This window comes from Nothobranchius furzeri, chromosome 2 (assembly GCF_043380555.1).
Source record: "Nothobranchius furzeri strain GRZ-AD chromosome 2, NfurGRZ-RIMD1, whole genome shotgun sequence".
Lineage (NCBI taxonomy): Eukaryota > Metazoa > Chordata > Actinopteri > Cyprinodontiformes > Nothobranchiidae > Nothobranchius > Nothobranchius furzeri.
The window spans coordinates 53,233,915-53,256,391 of record NC_091742.1 but is presented as its reverse complement, the minus strand read 5'-3'; the positions used below and the strand labels follow the sequence as shown (position 1 = coordinate 53,256,391).

Genomic DNA, 22,477 nt, shown 5'->3' with positions numbered 1-22,477 from the left:
TGCTCAGTTTTTTCCAACCAAACTGTGCAAGTTGAGTTATGCTTTTGCGTGCAGATAATGTTAGCTAAATGATAGCTTGGTAGCCTAACAGCCAACATCATGTTGTGTTTCTCCTTTGCTAGTTAGTTATTGCTGGGAATAAACCCAATCCTGTTTTATTTCTGTGCTGAACTTGTGCTCACCGTGACTTTCCACATGTTTGAAAGAAAAAAATATTTTCACGATAAACAGGAGAAAAAGGGAGGGTCTGTAGGTAAAACGAGAATAGGATACGTGAGAAATGATGGCATAAAAGGGATTTAAACGTTTTTTTTCACTTTCACTGTAACCCATCCTAGTTTTATTTTAACACTTTCCATTTTCCATTTATTTGTCTTTTGGCCACATAGACAGAGCAGTGTGAGGGAGAGTCTGTAGGTGAAAAGATAATATAAGTGGCTGAGAAACATGGCATAAAGAGATTTGAGGTTAATTTCCGTAGTAATATTACTGGTGCTTATCCTAACTCTGTTCCAGTATTTTATGTTCCACCTTTGCCTATAAAGCCACAACAGAATGAGCAGCTGAATAAGTTTGGGAACCGCTGTGCTAGGCAATAATTTTTTTCCAGCACTTGTGTTTTGCTGAGCATTTTATACTCAGTGTTGTGATTTGGCCCTTAATGATCTTCATGGATCATTTTTTTTCAACTTAACCTGAGTTTGGCGGCTAAAATTAACAGTTGTATTATTTATGGTTTAAAGAACTAAAGTTGGTTCACTGGTGCTGTGTGGCTGTTATTAATGTTGGGTATTCAATAATCTTTTTTTATTTTTACTTTTGGAAAAAATTGCCCACTACTATTTAAACCGTCATCGGCAGTCGAAGGACCCCGAGCCGATCCTGTACCGACACCAGAAAAAGGGCACTTCGGACAAAAGGGCAGGCATGGAAGCCCATTCCCGCCACTCAGATAAAAAAAACTATTATCTCATTATTATGACTTAGCTATCTCATTATAATGAGATGCTTCCATAATAATGAGATAGTTAAGTCATAATAATGAGATAGTATCTCATAATAATGAGATAGCTAAGTCATAATGAGATAATAATTTTTTTATCTGAGTGGCAGGAATGGGCTTCCATAGACAGGTGCTCAAGCACTTTTTGAAAAAAAAAGTAAAATAAAATGTACTTGTGGTTGAAAACTTTTGCACAGTATTTTAGTTACTACCAGCAAGAAATAACCGACTAATAATAATGACATCAGTCATAGCAACTTGTTGAATTAACTAATTGGTGTAATGCTGTTTTTAACCAGCAGAAGGAGTAAGTTCTTTCATGAATCAATGCAAAACGACAGAGAAGATATTTTTAGGGCTGAGGATGTAATCAGTGATAATATTTAGAAACTCCAGTAACTTATAATTAAATCCCACAGCTCTCCACCAGTAGGACTCCAGTCCAAAACCCAACTAGATATTTTTACTGAATGATCTAATCTGGAGGAAAAAAAATGCTCAAATATAAGGCAGACTGTACTGTGTGTTTTATGTTCTTCAATGTGGTTTTATTTAAGCTTAAACTGGTCCTTTTCTGTTTAAGTGCATCCAGTAGGAGTCTAATTTCACCAAACTAAATTTAACCCAGTCTCTCTGGGAACAGCCAAGTTCTGAGGAAACATTTGCTGCACACTTGTGACTATGGCTGTAGTTCAACAAACTACACCTACAATTAGACTGGAGTTATTGGAAGCAGTGATAATGTACGGCTGCTGCCAAATCAGAGACCGGGCCTTAGGAGCAACTGAAACGTTATCTTTGTATCTTAAATTTGTATTTGTTTTTTAATGATAATTAATGTAGATGGATAAATAAAGGTAAATAAGTTAAGGCAAAATTAAATAAATAATAAACGCACCCGAATGCTCATGACCATGACTGTGTCAGTTTTAACTCGTTTTTAGGTCAAGAATATCCTGTAAGTAGTCTGTTGTCAGGAGATCTGCGCATGCGCACAAGCCAAATCGCCGACGTTTCTTGGCACATGAAAGCGCATCACAACTATTTCGAGAGAAAACCGGAATCGCTTCAATCTTAACTTCAGAATAAAAGCATTTTCATGTCGACATATATGTGTCGATGGTCGACCCGGGGACTTTAAGCCTATCGAGGTTTTACTGTGACAGCTCCGTGAGGATGTGGTTTGTTGAGTTGTTTTTATGTGTTTATTATGTCCAGGCGGTGGTGGTGAGCTGGACGAGGGGACAACCAGAGAAGGTGGTGTAGGGTACCGACAGTTGAAACGAGCAGGGGGACAGGACTTTGGTCCTTTCGGCCCGACGGCTCTCCTTACCTCTGTAGGAGGTAAACAGCAGTCTGGCTTATTTATATAAAGAGGAGAAGCGAACGGAAACGACTGGAAGGCGAAATAAAAGAAACAGCTGAAGGCGAACGAAAAAGGGGAGCGACATCGCAGACTAGCTACCCAAGCAGGGAGCAGACCCCCTTAGAGGCCCGTTGGAAGAAGGGACAGCAGGAGTCAAAGAGGAGGACTCTTCAGGAGGAGACACTTATTTATCTAAAGTAAGTCCCTCATCAAAACATCCAGACAGGCTTTGTTTTATTTCACACCAGGACTAATTTGGGGTGTTTTCACCCACTGACTGCTCATCATGAGACGACACTTGCCTGAACTACATCCTGTATCCTCACAGCGCTCGTGCACCATCACGACTCTTAGTTAGTCACTAACCGACGGGCCGCCAGGCAGCTACCCGAACCAGTTCCCGGTTTGTGGGCGCGTGCTGGTGTCGGAGTAAGCAGCAGGTTCCTGCTTTGGTCATTACTGACGTCACTGATGTAATTAGCTCTTTTGACTTAGGGCCAGACTTGTGTCATTAGAACCAGGAGGGCCTCGGCCAGATTCCAGCGGGTTGATGCGGGACATGACCATATGGTACTGTATGTGTGGCAAGTCGTTCTGACATATAATCAAACTGCGCGCGCACACACAGATCACTATGGCTTTATTAAAAATCTTTAATAGAATAGTTTTAGACAAAATGTTGAAAAATTGTAATTAGGAAATGATTCCATCTACTAGAATTTATACGTTGATCTAACCCTGCTTTCCCACCAGATGCATAAGCGTTGCATAAAGCCAGTCAAGGGCGTAGATTTGGCATGGACGGAGGAGTCCCCCATCAATAATTTGACCGCCTCTGCTATATAAAAAAATAATAATAAATAAGCCTGTCAATGTCTTGTTACACTAGAGGTGCAGAAAGGTTTAAATGATGTTCTCTCCTTGAGTTCTACCTTCATAACACATAGATTTATAAGTCCCCACCAATGTCTAGAGCAAATCTACGCCAGAGAAGCCAGTCCACACTGGAGGATGTTGGAAATTGTTTTTAACAAGGCATGATACCAGTTCTACATATTTACTGGTTAAATATTTGTTGGATTTATTAGACATCCCTGCAATATGTTCAGTTTTGGAGATTTCATGTAATGTTGGTGTGTTTTATGCAACTAGGAGCTAAACGTACAAAACACATCAGCGAAGAAAGTGATGTCATTTAACCTAAAGAGAAAATAAATACATTCAGGTGGGTTAAAGTGTCTTTCGTTTATCCTGTATAGTTATTATGTGATAAATTGGTTTTCCTTAATTTTCACACACAGTTCTTTATATGTAGTGTTTATATACAACCGTTTATGTAGTTCTCTGGTTATAATGACTGTGGTTTATTAACCAGTTACTGGTCAGCTGTACAAACAAGTTTTCATATTTAGCTTTTTTGTTATTTTAACTGAATTTGACCAGAGTTCTGACCAGCCAATAATGATCGCAGCTGGCTCTGATTTAATTACAAAACAAAAAACTTTCTGTTGACCTATGATCATTGCTGATCAGATGATCAACCATTAAAGAAGAAGAAAGTATCATTTCTATAGCGCCTCTCAAGATATAAAATCACGAGGCGCTTCACAAAAACAAAAAATGTAAAAATATAAAAAAGAATTTAGAAAATGGTTAAAAATATATTTAAAATGAGCAAAAAATAAACAATTGTGATTAAAAATGTAAAGAAAGAGAGAGAGTGAACAGGAAAGAGGGAAATCAGTGGATCCTGAGGAAGGAGGAATAGGTGGGGAGAGCAGAATAAAGAGAGAGTGGTGAAGAAGGTCATACAAAAGCCAGCTTGAACAAGTGAGTCTTCAGCTGTTTTTTAAAGGAGATCACTGAGTCCACTGATCTAAGGCCTAGTCCACACGTAGCCGGGAGCCACAGCAGCAAATGATCGGTCACCTTTGGTCTTTTAAACCGGTCATGCTTCGTAGCGTCTACTCTTTTCTCTTTTTGTGCACAACATAGACTGATGATGTCATTACCTTTTATATTTTTGAGACCTCCCTCTTGCTGTGATTTCCCTCAAACAACTCTTGATAATGCAAATTAATATAATTATAATTTTGTCTAAAGTGTGTGTGTGTGTGTGTGTGTGTGTGTGTGTGTGTGTGTGTGTGTGTGTGTGTGTGTGTGTGTGTGTGTGTGTGTGTGTGTGTGTGTGTGTGTGCGTGCGCGTGCGTGCACGCAGCAGACATGGCAGATGCAGAGCTGGACTTCCAGACGGGTGATGCCGGTGCTTCAGCCACCTACCCCATGCAGTGCTCTTCCCTGCGTAAAAACGGTTTTGTGGTGCTCAAAGGGCGTCCCTGCAAGATCGTTGAGATGTCCACCTCCAAGACCGGAAAGCATGGTCACGCCAAGGTCAGTGAGTGACTATAGCGGACACCCAGGATCTTTCGTAAACATGTCTAATTTATTCTGTCTTCCTACAGGTTCACCTGGTCGGCATCGACATCTTCTCCGGTAAGAAGTATGAAGACATCTGTCCCTCCACTCATAACATGGATGTCCCCAACATCAAAAGAATGGATTACCAGGTGAGACGAATCATTCGAGACAAAATGCAAAGTCAAACACGTGTTTTATCAAGTTCTAAATGTTTTAAAGTTTGTTTTGTTCTCATTTTTTCTGCCAAACCCTTAAATAGATTCTAATGTGATTACTTAGAAATGACGATTAATACATTTAAATATGGTAATAATCACTATTTGTGGCGATAACACTGCTCTGGGACAATGTAGAAGAAATCTGCAGCTCACTCATTTCAAGACTCGATAAAACGCCTATTATGGAGGGGGATTCTGGACCTGCGCTGCTCTGCGTGGCTGCATGTTGGAGTAGCTCTGTTGACTACTGACCCTTTGCACCGACGTCACCTAATCACGTGGGTCCACCATGGTGGACGGTAAAAGCATGTAAACAGTGAGCGACACGATTACTAAACAAAGGGAAATGTAGAGCCTGAAATTGTTTTTGCGATCAAAACAAAAACAAAACTCCTCCAGCATTCCTTCACCTAGTTCATGCCCAGTTCAGTTATCAGAAGAAGTAGCGCATCTAGCGGGGGCTCATAGAGAGCGGTATGCTAACTAGCTTACCAACGTTAGCTTACGTTCTCTCTGCAGCTGTTCACCGATGTAAACACGTTGCTGACTTTGCCTAAATTCACCCCTCTGGATTTATAACTTTATGTTGTAAACAGCGTTTCACTTTACACCAAAGCTGATTGTTAAAACGTCCCGATCTCTACCAGCTTCTGTTGCTGGTGGTGTTACCGGGTTCAGCTGCTGCTCTCACACCGGAATGAGAAGATCTCTGAACGCCGACGCTCATATAAATAAATAACGTAATTTTAACACACGTAATCATATATCGGAGCTTTACTGTTGTTAATAATTGTCTCGCTTTACACTACAGTGGACGGAGCGCAGCCTCCATGGTGAAATGCCATCCATCAGGATTATCAATAACTCGTATAAACACATCACATTTATCCCTGTCCCTGTCTTCCTCGTGAAATAAATGAACGTTAATCTTACCCGCTAAAAACATGTTCGCTGCAAATCTGAGGCCTGCTAGTCCGCTTGATTGATCGCTGCAGTTCATCTCCGTCCTCAGTCTCCATCAAAGTTATTAAAAAGAAAAAACGAGTTGAGTTTACGCCCTTGTCTGTTAGTGCAGCCGACCACGCAGCAAGCTAAAACCATTTTACTGTCAAATCAACTCAATAAAAGCCGTAAAAGGCTACAAACTGGCTTGTTTTGACTACCTTCACTGGAGTTTCTACGGGTGTAAACGGTCTTTTTGCCGTCCATCTTGGCGAAGGCGGCGGTCTCATGAGTGGCGTGACGTCACGTGCAAAGGGTCAATATGTAAGTTTTGCCTTTTTTGGGGCATTTTTTCTTTTAGTTTCTCAAGAAAAACTGTATTTTTTTTTTGTGGACATTTTACTTTTCTGTTTCTGGTGCTGTGAAGCTTGGAGGATTTTTACTGCTATTGTTTCACTTTTTTCTCTTTTTGAGCATTTTTTATGATGTGTAACCATGGCAACAAGCTGGTTTACAATCGGGAGCAGCTGATTAACATTGGAAAGGCTGAAATAATACCTCAACTGAAGCCACAAATCCCAAATGAGCTAAAACGCAAGAAGCGTGGGTGCAGAGCGGGAGAAAAGCGGAGACAGAGAAAGAGGAAATTCAAACCATCTCTTCCATCGATCATAATGGGCAATGTGAGATCACTGGCCAACAAGATGGATGAACTCCAAGCCCTTTCAAGGACTCAGCCAGAGTATCGGCAGTTTCGGAACCGCTGGAGGAGATAATGCAAGGAAGGATTCTCCAGAGAATCAAGAAAATGATGGACAACCCTGAGCATTCTCTTCACAAGACTGTCCGACAACGGAAGAGTGTCTTCAGTCAGAGGCTTCTTCAGTTTCACTGCAACACTGACCGCTACTGGAGATCCTTCCTGCCAACAGCCATTGTAATATACAATAACTCTTTGATGACTTGATTATTATTATTATTCTGAGCTACTACAGCAATCAATTTCCCTCTGGGATTAATAAAGTATATTTGAATTTGAATATCCTCTGCATCAGGTGTCACCAACTCCGGTCCTCGAGGGCTACCATCCTGCTTGTTTTCTGTGTTTCCTGCTCTACCACACCTTAATGGATTAATTACATCCTCTTCTTACCACCTTTAACTCTGCACAGGCCTGTTAATATTCCTTACAATCAGGTGTGTAGGAGCAAAGAAACAGCTGACTTGTGCAGGGTGGTAGCCCTGGAGAACCAGAGTTGGTGACCCCTGTTCTACATTCTGTTTGTAATTCACTCATTAACACAAACCCTCTCACAGGATGCTGTCTCACTGTTAGGCTGATATGAATGCTGTTGTTTTCTGTGTGCTTCTGAACAATAACACTAAATCTGAGTCAACCACCACCCAGCACTAGTCAGAAATAAATAACTCTGGTGGTATAGTCTCTCATGTGATGCTTGTAAACACTGTTTCAGAGTTTGCAGTGTGTTAAGATTTATTTAAAGAGCAAGTTCACTGACAAACAATTTTTTATTTTTTGGAAAATCATCAATCTCTGAGTTTTTCCTGCAGGCTGAACATGAAAATAGTCTCCTACACCTATCTCCTGCATTAGCTTCTGATAGAAAGTAGACTACGAAACTTTAGGATTAGAAAAGCCTGACAGATCTGTGTCACACTGTCACTAACATTCATGGACTCACCCATCTGGACTCACGACGGGGAAGGCTGTTGTTGGTTTAGCGTCCAGGAAACAGCAGAGAACATCTCGGCCAGTAGAAGCTAACCATTAGCATTAGCAACTCCACCACACGGCAGAACTCCTCCAGGCTTGAGTTAATTGTGGAGAATAAAACCTCAACAATGCAGAGCAAGCAGAGTCAGTGGCAGTCTCGTGTTGCTGTTAGCCAATCAGAGATGAGATGTCCTAATATCAGGAAATCCAAATCCTGCCATCTGAAGCTGCTTTCTTCTGTTATTCCCCAGAGAATGGATTACAAGGCATTCGTTTCTACTATGACCGCTGCAACTGTATTAAAAATAAGTAAAGTAAAATAGATATTTTGGGTGGAAATTAAGCAGTGAGACCCAATCTCAATACTTACACTTGCACCCTTCAATTGCGCGTTCTCGGCCAGGGGTGCGAGTGCGTAGGGTGTCCCGATTCTCAAGTACGGAAGTTGACCACGCCCCCGTTGCACCCTTAATCTGCGCTTCACCCAAGTCCGCAGCGATGCGGACCTCGGGCAAGGGTATTACCCACAAGTCATTGCTGCAGGAGAAACGGCTCAAGTTCCTTTTCTGAAAATATGTATTCTCTAATGAAATAAGTTCATTTTAGAACGATTAGTTGATGCTCTGAATGTTTTAGACAAAGCAGCAATGAACTTAAATTATTTGTAATTGCTTTGTTGTTTGTTTGAACGAAAGATGTTAATAAAGGTTTTTGAGAAAAGTTTCACAGCCACCAGCATCCCGGCATGCGTTGCAATCGATGGCGTAATGCTCCCTGTCTCAATTCGGCAATTATTTGCACTTGTGTACTAAACACTCAAACCCTACTGCTCACTTTCTCCAAGTGCACTTTGCTGAAAACCGCAGTGCGAGTATTGAGATTGGGCCTTAGACTCTAGTGGGCAGCCATATTTGATTTAATGGGCTTTGGTCAAGAACCTTTTAGTCCTCATATATAATCAGAGCTAGAGCTGCACCAGCTCTGTTAAAGCTTTGGTCCCAATTGATGAGCTAGCGGCTAGTCCGAGCAGTACTGCAACCAGGCGGCCATCTTAAACACTAGTAGACTGCCAGCATCAGACCCCTTCTGGCCTTAAAGTGGCCAGAACATAGTTTCAGGATAAGTACTTTCATCATAAACCGGCCACATCCAGTCCCGAGAGCCGAAACAGAAGAGCAAGCAAAGGCAGCGGAAGAATCACGCTGCTGTTGGCCAATCAGATGAATAAGACTCTAAATGCAACCGTTTTCCAGCCCCCACTTCTCCGGCTAACTTCCTGAAACAGACACACCAAAAAAATGACCCACAAGGCGTTCGGTCACACTAGTCCACAGCAGATTTATGAGAAATGAAGTGAACGAGGACCGATTTTAAACACGTCATGGATACGACGTAAACACTTTCATTTACACTGATGAAGAATTTACATTATAACATAATATCAGCAGATATATTATAAATGGCTGTCTAGAAGTGCTGCAAGTTGATAGAAATATACTATTTTATACACATAACTGTAGTTTTATGTAAATAAACGTGGAGCATTTAGCAGCTGAGCAGTTTCATCACACACATCAGTATTCTGTTTGTGATCCTCGTGGACAGAAAGAAAGCTTAAAGTGTTTTTAATTTTACTATGCATGCATATTTTAACAAACCCTTCATGAATAAATAATAATGGCTGAATAGAGCCAAACATGACCAGAGTCGTGTTTCCTGCTGAAGGAAAAGCAGTCTCAGAGTTCCGGATGTGTCCTGTGTCATCCCACCCCAATCACTGACATGGAGAAGTGGAATCGGCCCAACAAGAACAGCCTGTTTGGGTCACAACTATCTCTGACTCATCCTGACCACTTGCTGCCGTCTCCCAGCTCATCGGGATCCAGGACGGATACTTGTCCCTGCTCCAGGACAGCGGGGAAGTCCGGGAGGACCTGAAGATTCCAGAGGGAGACCTTGGAAAAGAAATAGAGAGCAAACATGAAGCTGGAGAAGAGATTCTGGTCAGAACCACTCACTCGTTGCCCTGAGTACTAAATTCAAAACATTCCTTCACAAAAAAAAAAAAAAGAACGTGATTCCTTTTTTCTTTCCCAGATCACCGTTCTAAATGCTATGGAAGAGGAAGCCGCCATCGGCATCAAAGCCTTGGGGAAATGAGCCCGAGCAGGTAAATCCGCCAGACCTGAACCCACCTGGAGAAGAGTGTGTCTGAAACGTCCGATTACATCTGTGTGTGTGTTCAGACTCAAAGGGAAGACGGTCCCGCCGCCGCTGCTCAAGTTAGAGTTGATGTATTATTTAACTGAATGAATGTATCCATTTACTCACACTTGCTATTGCGTAAATCTGTGTTTGCGCTGTTGAACTTGCACATACGTGTTTGAGATATGGGGTGCCATTTGTAAAGTCAAACAGTCATAATCTAACAGCAATATTTTTGGTTATTTAGCATATCATAAGAGAAAAAATTGGGAGTTCACTTTTTCTTCAGCCAATACGTCGGACATGTTCAGAAGAATAGAACCGGAGACAAAACAAGTTCTGGTTCGGAGCAAGAGTTTATAAAGAAGTTAGCGAGATCCAGCTTTTATTTTGGTAACCAACTTCCGCTTATTGGCAAGTGAATTTGCATATTAGCTAAATGTTTAAGTACCAGCTAAATATTTATTTTCCACGATGTTATTTAGCTCCACACTATATTTTATATTTTTGGGTCAGACTTAAATATTTATTTCCCAAATACTGATTTTGCAAACTAAATGTTTTGCTCCAAAATAAATATTTAGCTGAGATCTAAATATTTTTTTGGGAAAATAAATATTTAATTTACAAATTAAATATTTAGTTCCAAAATAAATATTTAATTAGTAAATTAAATATTTAGTTAGTGAATTAAATATTTATTTTACAAACTAAATATTTAGATCAGACCTAAATATTTAGCTTGCAAAATAAATATTTAACTACAAATTAAATATTTAGCTTGCCAACTAAATATTTATTTGGAAACTTTAACATTTATAAATGTCTGAATAACATGGTGAAAATATGATTTCGAACAAGTGAACTCCCATTTTTTTCTCTTATGATATGCTAAATAACCAAAAATATTGCTGTTAGATTATGACTGTTTGACTTTACAAATGGCACCCCATATTGAGACGCACCTTTTTCAGGTTTCCTGTCTGGATGAATTGTGACATATGCTTTTGTTCCATGTTACCACTTCTAATGTCGCACTTTACAATCCGTGAGAGCTGGAGGCTCCTGGTGTGTATTTTAATGATGAACTCTTGACTTTACAGCCTCAGACGGCACCTTTCTATGTCACATGGGCTGTAGAATCAAGAGTTATAAATTAAATATTTCAAAACACTGAAATGTAATTTTTCTTCGCCTATAAATACGTTTATGGTTCCTGACTCCGCCTCCCCTTTTCTCTCTTTCTTCCTTGCAACTGTTTCAGGGGCAATCAAGACCAATGGAAACGAAGGGAGCTAATGACTCGTCTGCGTTTTTTTTTCATTCTCTCCAGTTTTCTGACCCTCCTGTGGGCTCGGTCACAGTTCACGTCCCGACTACGTGATCATAAACCAGAACAGGTGTGCATATTTAAAATAGATGATCACCTTTAGAAAGAAGAGGGACAGTGTTTTCTTTTTATTGATCCCTGATTTATGAAGGGCTTCATCTCCAGTGGAGGTCTGTTCAGCAGGCGGATTCGTATTTCTGCACAACACCTGGTCTGAAGCAGCTCCATCACCTGGCGCCTATGCGGAACAACGCAACCTTCCTTTTGTTTTGTGTCCAAAAACAACTCCTGGGAAGCTCTTTGCAGAAACTTTGGGAAGAAATGACTCCAACCTGGAACAGATTTGTTTTCAGAGCAGCAGTTTACTTAACCAGGCCCGACTTTGCAGGACGTCTCTGTGGGCAAACAATAAAAAGGAAAGAATGGCAAAAACAGTTGAAAAGTGATTTGTTTATTTAGCAACATTTAAGTGAATAATTCCAAATAACCCAACTTTATTTATGCTACAGCTGGTTTTCCTCCAAATCGTGTTACAAAAGGTCATCCGAGGACAGACAAAAACTTGGGACAAAGTGTTTAAGCTTAACTAGTTAATGTGTGCGGGACCAGTCTCATTGGTCTAATTCCAATCATTTATGGAGAAACTAAAAATTCTGGGTCTGTAATACAGTTATTTTACAAATTTACTATTTAAAAGTGTAGTGAGAACAAAAAAGACAAGTGCGAGTTTGAGGACTTTAAACCAGAAGCGATGAAAGCTACTGTACAAACTTTACATCAAAAAGGTTTAAAACATCAAGACCAGGTCCGACGGCGTCTCCAGAGTGTCCGGGAAGCGGATGCTGAGGGCGCTGTGGGCTACTTGCCATGGTGGTAAAACCTCTGCCCGCTCTGGCTGTGGGACAGGAAGCTGTGACGAGGAGTGCCCTGCGGAGAGCTCTGGAAGGGGGCCTGGTCATAAACACAAAACAAAACCGCCTAAAAAAAGGGCGATGTTTCATTTATAAACATGTCAGCAACAGAAAACTGACGCGTGACCTCCATAAACCTTTACCACGTACGTTTTCCAACACAGCCTTGTTTTGGTAACATCAGGACATCCCTGCTGTTACTTATGCTCTTGCGGAAACAGATTTCCATCTAAATGACTAAGTGGGAGGATTAAACATTACATGAAATATTGGTTTTAAGACTTTCGCTGTTAGCTTAACGGTCCTGTCCGGTGTGACCTTCATTTCTCTGAACTGAGGCTGTTCAGGGAGATATTTACAACAAGAATGAGAGGTGGTGAATCACTATCAAAACCTGAGCCACATGTTTACAACAGAAACAAAGTCCTGTGTAAACACTACTAATGGGCTGTCCGCATCACCGTTAACCCAGCACTAGCCAGCTGAGAGGTGACACAGCGGGGCAGATTGTTGCTGATTTTTACATCACTGATTATAAGAAGCATAAAACAGGTGGTGGAAAGCGTGTGTTTATATTTGTATGGTTCACCTTAGCAGTAGGGATCTGGACCATAGGTGCAGGCAGCAGACCTTGGGCTGAGGGATGCATGGCTGAGGGGTGCATGGGCCTCAAACCGCCCTGAAACATCAACAAGACACAGAACCAAAACACTAAACAGCAAACTCAAGTGCAGGTTGGAGAAGCTGCTGTAGTGCGGCGTTCTTGTTTGAAGGGGATGTACTGTGACTTCTGTCTTAAGGTGTAATAGTCTATGGTCTGCACTAAATCCCTCCCACATAAAGATCTTTCAGCTGTTTTATTCTTGATGGTTTCAGTTCCTTCCTAAATGAGCCGTTTCAGGGCTCTGTCACTTTAAGAAAACAAGCTAGTGGGCCACGACCACCCACCCCCTGATGAGCTACGGTTAGGTGGGAGGCTCCGACATCCATGGGAGGCTTGTAATAGAGCCACTGATCCCCCCGCAGCACCTCTCTCTTGCACCTGAGAAGTGGCTCTATTCTGGTTTTCCTGTTGTGACATCACAAATGTGAACTTTTGGAAACAGCTCATTTTAGGCACATAATTCCTAAAACCAAACACTGAAAGAAAACGGATGGAGGTTTTATTTTTCACATTTGGGGTGTTTTTAGGGCAACAGCAGTAGCTCAGGAGGTAGAGCGGGGTTGTCGAGTAATTGTAGGTTTGCAGGATCGATGCCCCCCCCCCCCCCGCAGAGAATTTAGCTGCTGTTTCCTTGAGCAAGACACGTCACCTAAAGCCAGGCGGACACTGTGCGACTTTTTCACTCGTAGCACTCAGCTTCAGCTCTAACTGTACGACTTCCTCGCAGGGCAGATCTCACGAGTCATGCGCTCACACTGCACGACCCAGTTCTCGGATACGACCTGACTGCTCACACTGTACGTCTGGTAGCAACAGGTCGGCCCAAAAATATGCTAAAAATAGCAGTTTTTACACAACACGTCAGACTTTTTTGTCTTGTTTTGCCTGTTGTCCTTCAGGAGTGCTGCAGGAGGACGCACAGGGATTTATGGGGGTTGGATGAGGAAAACGAAATAAAGAAAGTAAATCTGTGTTTTGTGATCAGTTTAATTTGACATGAACACGACAAACACGCTTTCTTGACAATCTTTGTGTGTAAAAAACGTGTAGAAATTAAAACGGACAACGTGTGTTATTAGGGAAATAGCGAGCGAACGGTGTTGATGCAGGATTGCGCATGCGCCGTGAGCGGTTCTGATACATTTTGGGTTGCAGCTGCTCGCAGCGCCGCTTCAACAGTGCGATACCCTCACGAGGGACGAGCAAAATATTAAACACGCCAGAAGTCCGTGCGAGCTCACGACTGCTGATCGGTAGCTGGTCACGTGGTGTTAATCGCCTCTCGTAACCCCCTGTACACTACACGACGCTCGGCGCAAAACTCGCCCCGATCTCGTGGATTCTCGCACGACTGGAAAATCGGCTCAAAAAATTGAAAAAGTCGCACAGTGTACGCCCGGCTTAACTTGTCTTTGTTGGTGGTGGTCAGAGGGGTCGATCACGCAAAAAGGCAGCCTGGTCTCTGTCAGACTGCCCCAGGGCAGCTGTGGCTACATAGTAGTTTACCATCACCAGCATTGAGTAAATAATGGAAAGTGCTTCATAAATCAATATTATTATTACAGAGGCAGTATAGACTCACATGGCAGCACAAAGGGATGCTATAGGTTAGTTTTGCATAATATGTCCCCGTTAAACAAAAAAAAAAAAAAAAAAAAAACGCAGTAATTTCAAACATTTTGCTCTTACAGCATCAGTAAAGCCGGACTGTTGGTTGGCGTGTTCCAGCTGCTTCTGTAGAGATATCGTTGGTGCTGGGATGTATCCTGAAACAAACAATTCCTACTAAGTAAAAAAACAAAACATCAAGCGTAGTTTAAACAACAGCGCTGGGCTGCGACATACGGGTGAGACTCACCTGACTGAGAGGTAAAAGGGCTGTGAACAGGATAACCAGCCTGCTGATGAGGGAGGTACTGCATGGCTTGAAACGCAGACGCACCTGAAGGTAAACAGATGTTTAGACAACACTTCCTGTTGTCCTCAAGCTGATTCACGTTACTGATGCCTCACCTCTGATCTGAGAACTGCTGGGGAAACTGACGGGTACTGAAGGTCCTGGAGCATAGGAGGAGGGGTGCTGGGCCTGAGCCACCCCGTAAGGCTCATGGACGCCCTGGCTCCCGCTGAACTGTCCGTGTTCTGCTGAGCCTGAACTGAATGTGGGGGTCTGATAATGGCGGGTCTACAAGGGGAGATGAAGGTATTAAGAAAAGGGACTTCTTATTTCTTCTCACTTCTGTTTACACAGAGACTGTTTAGAATAAAAATGAGTACATTTGATGTTTAGGGGAGGCCAGAGATCCTGTTGACTTACAGGGATCACAGAAGCAGAGAACAGCTGTTTGCTGCGTTCTCCCAGCAGAGCGCCGGGTCGACTGTGGCTGACTGGGCTGCCTGAGACAACAGAAGTCACAGGACAGTTAAAACTACCGCCTACAGTTCCTGACGGAGGACCAGTGACGCTGTCTCACCTGGGATACTGAGGAGGTGCTGCCCTGTGTGCATGGACAGACTGGGCTGGTAGCTGGCTGATGTCAGGGTAGTGATGTCACTACAGAAACAGGAAGGGGCACAGGCTGAATTCCACCAGTCATTAAATGATTTAAAAAAAAAACTCCATAATATTATTGGGTTATACCTCTGCTCCTTTCTGCGCCTCTTCTCTTCTTCGTGGAGAACTTTCTTGAGTTGTAAAAACAACTGATGCTTCTCCTCTTGGAGTCCCTGCAGCTTTTCTTCCATCTTCATCACCTGGTGTTAAAATACAGGCACAGCATGTTTTTGTATCAGAGCTATTAACTCTGATAACGCCGTAAGCTCCAGTTGGTACAACATTCAGCAGCACGTGTCCTAACAAAAACTCCCTTACCTCACCATATCACCCCATCCTCAACAGCTTCATTGGATTCCACTGCAAGCCAGGATCGATTTTACAATTCTCCTGCTCACCTTCGAGGCCGTCCATAACCTTGACCCTCATTACCTAACAGATCTCCATGTCGTCACCTCGTCCCGTTCCCTCAGATCATCCTCCTCCTTCATCTCTCTGTGCCCTCTGTACGCCTCAGCGCCATGGGGAGTAGAGCCTTCTGTTTCATCGCTCCCAAACTCTGGACCTCCCTTCCCCCTCGCATCAGGAACATAAACTCACTTACTCGATTCAAAACCAGCTCAAGACTCACCTCTTTTTTAAACCACCCATCTACTTTGAATTTTAGAGTGCCTTGTTTATTTTCTTTCCTTGTACTTATGTTTACTTACTTACTTATTTAATAAATTTGTGTTTTTATCATGTACAGTCACCTTGAGTGTATAGAAAGGCACTTTTAAATAACATTTATTATTATTATTAACAAAAATAAAACAAGCTGAAGATGGAAATGTGATTTTTATGTTACCAACCTGTTCTTTGGTTTCCTCTAACGACATCCTCTCCTCTATCTCCTTTGTCCTCTTTCTCTCCTCCTCTTCCTTTAGCTTCTGCTCCATCATCTTGTCTACTTCCTCTTCCTCTGAAAATCACATTATTAAGCACGCAGAAAACCTACATTATTTAGAGAAGAATAAACACTAGATAAATGTAGACACATTTTGATAATTAAATGAACATTTTCATCGTTTAGATCAATTGCCTGTTGATGTTTGTGTCTTGGAGCAAAAATTGTCTAGTTTAGTAACCAATGACTGTAGAAAAGAACTGGATGGGGATGAGAACTGGGATTTTTTTTTAAAAGGACTGAGATTCTAGAACAGAATGGAACAAAATCAGAATTGTACAGAAAGTGTATTGTATCGGCTACAAGTTCAGTATATGGTCCGTTCAGTCAGAGAAGCACCAACACACCTTGCCTCTTGCGCTCCCTCTCCCTCATGATGTGCTTGTGGAGGGCTCTGGCCATCGCGTTAGACAGCTTGGGTCTCTCCAGCAGTGCGGGCATAGTGACAGGCAGCGGAGGGGCCAGCTAGTGTGGTTAAGAACATCATTACAGGGTCACCAAGCAGACCCGGAAATCATTACATTGGGCAGTACGTAGCTAGCGTGTAGCAACTCCATAATAAAGCACGAGTAAAATGGGATAAAATGCTATTAGCTGTAGGCTAGGCTAACAAATACTGTAATACACGTTATTATGAATATTTCTAACTTAAAACTCTCCTGCAAACACGAATACATTTTGAAACACAAGCTATGTGCTTCTTCACAAGCAAAACTGTGACAAATTAGTTTTTTGGGGACACATAGGGAGTTACGGTTTGCTAGCTAGATGCAAAGCACGTCGCCGTGTTGCCTGGTTTAGATCGACTTTACTTGAATGTCAATTTGCAAAATGTATTTAAACTTACTTTTGTCGTTTTGTGAGTCGTTTACGAAGAATTTAAATATGCTCCAGTATTCTATCTGTGGCGTATTTAGCTTAAACTTCTGCGCAGGTATAAATGAGCAAGGAGCGGTTTTGGGCCCGGGTGAGGAAGTCAATTTGCACTTTCGGTGGTGATGTTTCCTTCGCAAAGCATCAAGGGAATTGTAGTTTTACCCGTACTATTTATGAGCTTGGAAAATGGACAACATCCTTCATGGTTTTGACCAAGAATCTTTGTTCATTATCTGAAAACCTTAAAATAAGTACATCACACTTAAAATGTTTTTAGAGTTTAGCTCTTTGAAAAGTACTGTTGATTTAGAAAAGAATAGACTTTATTGATCCCACAGTGGGGGGAAATTCACTTCTCACAGAAGCACAAACGCTTAAAAGAATTATTTGAAGAACAACAAAAGGTACATGTATATATAAACACAAGCAGTAAGCTATTATCGTAACCTTCGACCACTAAAAACCATGAATGAAAATTTAAAAACTTGGGTTCCAGAACTATGCAGCATACTGCAAGTGGTCCATGCAGTCAGATGTTCGTCCGCTCCTGCACCCCTCATCTTCTGCTGCAGTAGACACGGCTGGACGTGTTGAAAGCACTTGAGAAGTCGAAGAACATTTTTCTCAGTGCTTTTTTGCACCTCAAGGTGTCGGGGCCTGGTGCTGCAGGTAGATGAGCACGTCCTCCACCTCATGTTTGGTTTCTATGCAAATTGCAGTGGATCTACTTCCAGGCTCACCATTGAACGTAAATGGGTAAAGATGAGTCTCTCCATAATCTTCCATCAGATGGGAGATCAAGGCGACTGGTCTGTAGTGGTCTGGTTCCCAGGGATGTGATGTTTTGGGAACTGGAACCACACAGGAGGTCGTCCACGTAACGTGGACCTGCTCCAACTGAAGGCTCAGGTTGAACATGTGCGTGACATGTGCGTCTTTGAGCACTCTGGGGCTGATCCCGCCAGGACCTGCAGCCTTCCTGCTCTTAAGCCACCTTGGTTCTCTCCTCACCTGGTCAGATTTAGGGGGGGTGGGGGGTGCTGAGGGTTGGTAGTGAGAGGAGATGCTGTTGAATGGTGTAAAATTTGTAAAATATGTAAAATTATTGAATTGGAATGTCCCACCGCATCTTACTCTGGATTTGTGTGTGTGATTAAGAACATTCAATTAGAAAACATGTACCTGATGAGCAATTTTCTACTATTAGAATAAAAAGTTTGTGTTTCCTGGTTAAACTGAGCACCCTCAAATCTTAAGGCAGTAAGTCACACCTTTCAAATAGAGGAACAGAATCTAAAGGCTGAACAAAACTGACGTTTGAACATCAACAACTGCTGTTCAAGATCCAAAATTCAATAAAAACCACAAATAGATTTCTAATAACATTTTATCAAGTACGGCATTGAATGGAGAGAGAGAGCCAGTAAAGCAGCTGTATACAGAGTTCAATCTGTTATTAAAGAAAACAAACTTTAAAAAAATTGCACTCAGCTTTACAATACCTTTAGAAAATAAGCCATCTAAAATGAACAATTACAACAATAATCATAGTAGCAGTCAACATAACTTTACCACTGAGAGCAGAGCATGATCGTGTGAAGTCTGAATTCTACTGAACTCCTTGCTGAGATCAGATGCAGGGCACCACATTGTAGATTTTATTTAATTAAATAGATGTCTTCCAAAAATAAAAAATAAAAAGTTTTTTCCTAAGAAGCAGCTGCTGCAAAAGTTATCCCTTCCCCTGCCAGAGACAAAACTACAAGCCTTTAATTCAGAAGTAATAATTTCCTATTCTAAATCATTCTAAAACTGCACACCTAATTATTAAGTTTTGCACCATTAATAACTGATTTAATTTTCCTTCTCATCGGCCGATAACGGCACTAGAAACATAACTGGCCTTGAGACCACCAGGTGAGAAGAGTTACTGAATACAATTCAGACTGCAGAACGATAAAGACCAGACGACTGAGAGAGAGGTGATGTAGAGTTGAGATGAAAGTGCATTAGATGGGTTTACTGTGGGGAACTCTAAGCTGCGGAACTGGATTTAATATTCAAATGACTGAAAGACAGAGGTCTCAGAAAGGTGGGTGGTGGTTGGGGGGGGATCAGATTTCCCTTTGGCTGTTCCCATACACGCTCTCGTCACTGTAGGCAATGTAGAGGAAAAAGTCCTCCTCGTGGTGCTCCTGAGAAACAATTATGGGATAAAACATTGAGATTATGTCAAAAATACAAAGAAGCAACACTAAAGAGTTTTAAACACATTCCGCTATTGCTTTCAAACTGCTTTCAGCGATTCTGGAGCCACCAAACTGAGCAACTTCACATTAGACCGCATTCTGTGGCCCTCTGCTGGCCACAAACTGCACCGAACATTTTTGTGGTTTGGGTAAAAACAAAAGTGGGAAGTCTCTACCTGATTTACGACTGTTGGCAGCTTACTGCGTCGATAGCTAATCAGGGTATCTGCAGGTTTAAGGGAGCCAAATTTAAGACTTTTTTAAGGCCACTTTGACCAAATTTAAGCAATTTTTTAAAATTTCAGCTATAATTTCCAGCTATTGCCTGGATCCGATGCTAACCACGTCGCGAACGTGGGATTAGCCATCCAGTTACCATTAATGTTGCACATCCCCATGGCGCAAACTCCCACTAGCATGCTCATCTAAAAATAGCCCCCTTTCACAACCGACCGAATGTGTACGGTTCCGCTTACGCCAATATCATATACAAAAAATGCTGACCACTAACTAGAAATTCACGAGAATTTTATAGAAATAAAAAAATCTTGTTTATTGGGTCTTTGGTAATTTAAGACCTTTGTAAACTATTTGAGGTTTATTTGTCATTTTTAAGGATTTTTAAGGCCTTAAATTTGGAAAAGCAAATTTAAGACTTTTTAAGGACTCGCAGATACCCTGGCTAATGTAAAGGCTAACAGTTACCTTTTTCTATTTGCTAATTATACTTTTAAAAAAAGAGAAGAAATTAGCTTATTTTGTTGGCATCATGAAGTAAAAAAATGTCTTTGGAGGTGAAGACATGAGCCTAAATCAGATTGAACATTGGCACGGCCTACACTAGTTTGAGGGAGCACGATGAGGCTACAAAATCACTGACTGATGGTGACCTGGCTTTGTTGTTACTGGAACTGTAATATTTTTTGACCAACAGAGTGGATCTTTTTATTCTGTGGCTTATTTTATTAATAGCTGGCTTAAGTTAGCATTGAGGTTGCAGGGATTAATCGGTCGTTTTACTATTAACCCTGGTTAACCCACCAAAAAACCCCAACACCATACACTATTGTCTTTTTGTTTTTTTATTGGTGGTGTTGGATGCATCTTTTTGGTGGGTTAACCAGGGTTAATAGTCAAACTGGTTAAACCCTAGTAGGCAATAGCTTATTAAAAGCACTAGTTACAGCCTATTTGATCGCAACAGTTGTAACTGCTTTCAACTAGTAGGAGGGAGAAATGGGAAACTTTAGTGTTGCTTTAATGTTAAGAGTGTCTCACCTGGTACAACAGTCCCATGGTAGCTGAGGTGGGCGGAATGACGTTGTTTACAAAGAAGAAGAGAGCATCCTCTGCTCGCAAGTGGATTCTTTTGCGGATTAAGAAGTAAAACTGACCCACTGTTAAAGAAAAACATTAGTTTAGTTGCAGATATTCTTTAAAACAGTTAGAAACCAGGCTTTCAACTTCAACCCTACCTGTCAAGTCAGAAGGGACAAGATATTTCTTCTTGTCCAGGTCTCCTATTCTGGCTTTGGGTGCTTTCTCCACAATTACCTGAAAAAAATTGCAGTTTTTGTTTAAAATCCAATGAACCCATGGCATTTCCCTGAACAGCGGCTGTGAGTTTACTTTAGAATGAGGATTAATTTGCTTAAATGTTTCGCTTTTCTCAGAAAAGGGATCCGAGAATCACTGATGTGAGGTCTGAAATGTGGTTTCTGATTTTTTAAAAATCAGAAAAACCAAGTATGTTTGCACCTGGAATAATCCAGATTAGACTTTGTGCTCTGGCGAGAAATGGAGAGCAAACGACAAAAGTCTTTTAATGATCTTGTAATTCACATCTAAAATGAATTACCACCAAAGAGCTAGCAAGAACTATTTTCAACAATATCAATAACTATTTTACTTTCTTGTGAAAGTAACAACAAGAAGCTTAACTTTTTAAAACAAAAAGGACATAAAATGGTTATTTAGAGTAAATTTATAGCTTAAATAGCCAACAACAGTAGCTTGTTTTGGAGCCACGCAGCATGATAACCGATAACAGCTGGGAAATGAAAGTCGATTAAATTGAATGACAGGAAACATTTAGTCAAAACTGAGATGTAGAAATAAAAACAAACAGGACACACGAATCTGTAGACCCAGTCGGTTCTGTTGGGTAAGAATATGCAGAAGAAACCCGAACCATGAGTGGCTCTTTCATCTGGACGTAAACAAGTGGTCCGTTTGTTTGTTGACACAAACCATTAATGAGTGCGTTGCTGTTTGGTTTAAATTACTCAACCTAAAGCAACAACGCTATTTAAGAAAATAAGCTTTTAATGCTAAAGCTATACATCAAGGAATAAGCTAATCTGTTATGACTGTGGCCTGTTCAAGACGGCCGCTCTGGTTCTCCTCTACCGTGGTTAGCTAAATGCTCGTGCTGCTGTGATTACTGACGTAGCAGCCAAACTAAATCATCACATTCAGTTATGGATGTGTATTCAATAATCACGTTGGCATTTAAAACGACTCAAACTACACAGTAAACAACGGCTAGCCGTAGAAAAGCAAATGCTGAGAAATGCCATAAGCTGAGATAATGCTAGCATCAAGCTACTCACAGGGACCCTGTCGGGATACTTCTTCCTTATTTTCTCTCCCTCGGACCTCCTCTTCTCAAACGGATGCTCCTCTTTGTACTGAAACTTCATCGTTAAGAGATGACAGACGACACGTCGGTCACTCCGGGTAGGTTGTACGGCAGCTGTTAGCTCAAAAAGACGACTCGGATCGCTGATACACCAACGCAGACGCTGCTTTAGCTCGCCACGGCTGTTATTCCTAGTGCGACTGTAGCGGAGGGATACAACAACAACATGACGTAGCCTACTTCGTAGTGCGTAAGTAACCGTTGTTTCCCAGTCAGATAACGCTCATATTTATCAAATCAAAACAATCGTTTTTTGTAAGATAAATTTTAATGGGTTGGTGTAATGAAATGACTTCTTTAGAGGTACTATTTTATTTTTAAGAACCTGTGCGCACTGATAAGAGGGCAGGGCAGTCGTT

At 41.5% G+C, this 22,477-nt stretch overlaps 3 protein-coding genes across 6 annotated transcripts; 1 reads left to right on the top strand and 2 right to left on the bottom strand.

Moving 5' to 3' along the window:
• The first annotated feature begins 2,229 nt into the window (after positions 1–2,229).
• On the top strand, positions 2,230–11,651 carry LOC107377386 (eukaryotic translation initiation factor 5A-1). Of its 4 annotated transcripts, none has more exons than XM_015946924.3 (6): positions 2,230–2,566; positions 4,591–4,760; positions 4,832–4,936; positions 9,554–9,685; positions 9,780–9,852; positions 11,152–11,651. In XM_015946924.3, the coding sequence occupies exons 2-5, from the start codon at positions 4,593–4,595 to the stop codon at positions 9,840–9,842; spliced, it is 468 nt and encodes a 155-aa protein (XP_015802410.3). In that variant the 5' UTR covers positions 2,230–2,566; positions 4,591–4,592; the 3' UTR covers positions 9,843–9,852; positions 11,152–11,651. The 4 variants fall into 4 exon arrangements, 2 of the variants coding, with proteins under 2 accessions (XP_015802410.3, XP_015802409.3); XM_015946923.3 differs by having other exon boundaries at positions 2,238–2,566; positions 4,588–4,760; XR_008564606.2 differs by having other exon boundaries at positions 2,332–2,566; positions 4,588–4,760; positions 9,408–9,685.
• Position 11,652: 1 nt separating this feature from the next.
• On the bottom strand, positions 11,653–17,279 carry gps2 (G protein pathway suppressor 2). Its single transcript, XM_015946922.3, has 11 exons — positions 17,140–17,279; positions 16,640–16,757; positions 16,198–16,307; positions 15,434–15,546; positions 15,267–15,346; positions 15,110–15,189; positions 14,806–14,977; positions 14,651–14,734; positions 14,482–14,558; positions 12,718–12,807; positions 11,653–12,168 (listed from the first exon to the last, which is right to left on the bottom strand). The coding sequence occupies exons 2-11, from the start codon at positions 16,731–16,733 to the stop codon at positions 12,076–12,078; spliced, it is 993 nt and encodes a 330-aa protein (XP_015802408.1). The 5' UTR covers positions 16,734–16,757; positions 17,140–17,279; the 3' UTR covers positions 11,653–12,075.
• Positions 17,280–18,537: 1,258 nt separating this feature from the next.
• Positions 18,538–22,281, bottom strand: gabarapb (GABA(A) receptor-associated protein b). The gene is made up of 4 exons (XM_015946926.3): positions 22,030–22,281; positions 20,893–20,971; positions 20,696–20,814; positions 18,538–19,363 (listed from the first exon to the last, which is right to left on the bottom strand). Exons 1-4 carry the CDS (start codon positions 22,117–22,119, stop codon positions 19,283–19,285), a joined length of 369 nt encoding a protein of 122 aa, XP_015802412.1. The 5' UTR covers positions 22,120–22,281; the 3' UTR covers positions 18,538–19,282.
• Positions 22,282–22,477: the final 196 nt, after the last annotated feature.

Bases quoted from the DNA above. Each gene is read 5' to 3' on its own strand.
- LOC107377386 (XM_015946924.3), top strand. From the start codon at position 4,593: ATGGCAGATGCAGAGCTGGACTTCCAGACGGGTGATGCCGGTGCTTCA. The intron at 4,937-9,553 runs GTGAGACGAATC...GCCGTCTCCCAG, and splicing joins TCAAAAGAATGGATTACCAG to CTCATCGGGATCCAGGACGG. The intron at 9,686-9,779 runs GTCAGAACCACT...TTTCTTTCCCAG, and splicing joins AAGCTGGAGAAGAGATTCTG to ATCACCGTTCTAAATGCTAT.
- gps2 (XM_015946922.3), bottom strand. From the start codon at position 16,733: ATGCCCGCACTGCTGGAGAGACCCAAGCTGTCTAACGCGATGGCCAGA. The intron at 15,347-15,433 runs GTATAACCCAAT...CTGTTTCTGTAG, and splicing joins AGGCGCAGAAAGGAGCAGAG to TGACATCACTACCCTGACAT. The intron at 12,169-12,717 runs GTGAACCATACA...GTTTATGACCAG, and splicing joins TCCAGATCCCTACTGCTAAG to GCCCCCTTCCAGAGCTCTCC.
- gabarapb (XM_015946926.3), bottom strand. From the start codon at position 22,119: ATGAAGTTTCAGTACAAAGAGGAGCATCCGTTTGAGAAGAGGAGGTCC. The intron at 20,972-22,029 runs GTGAGTAGCTTG...AATTTTTTTCAG, and splicing joins AGTATCCCGACAGGGTCCCT to GTAATTGTGGAGAAAGCACC. The intron at 19,364-20,695 runs GTGAGACACTCT...ATTGTTTCTCAG, and splicing joins CCATGGGACTGTTGTACCAG to GAGCACCACGAGGAGGACTT.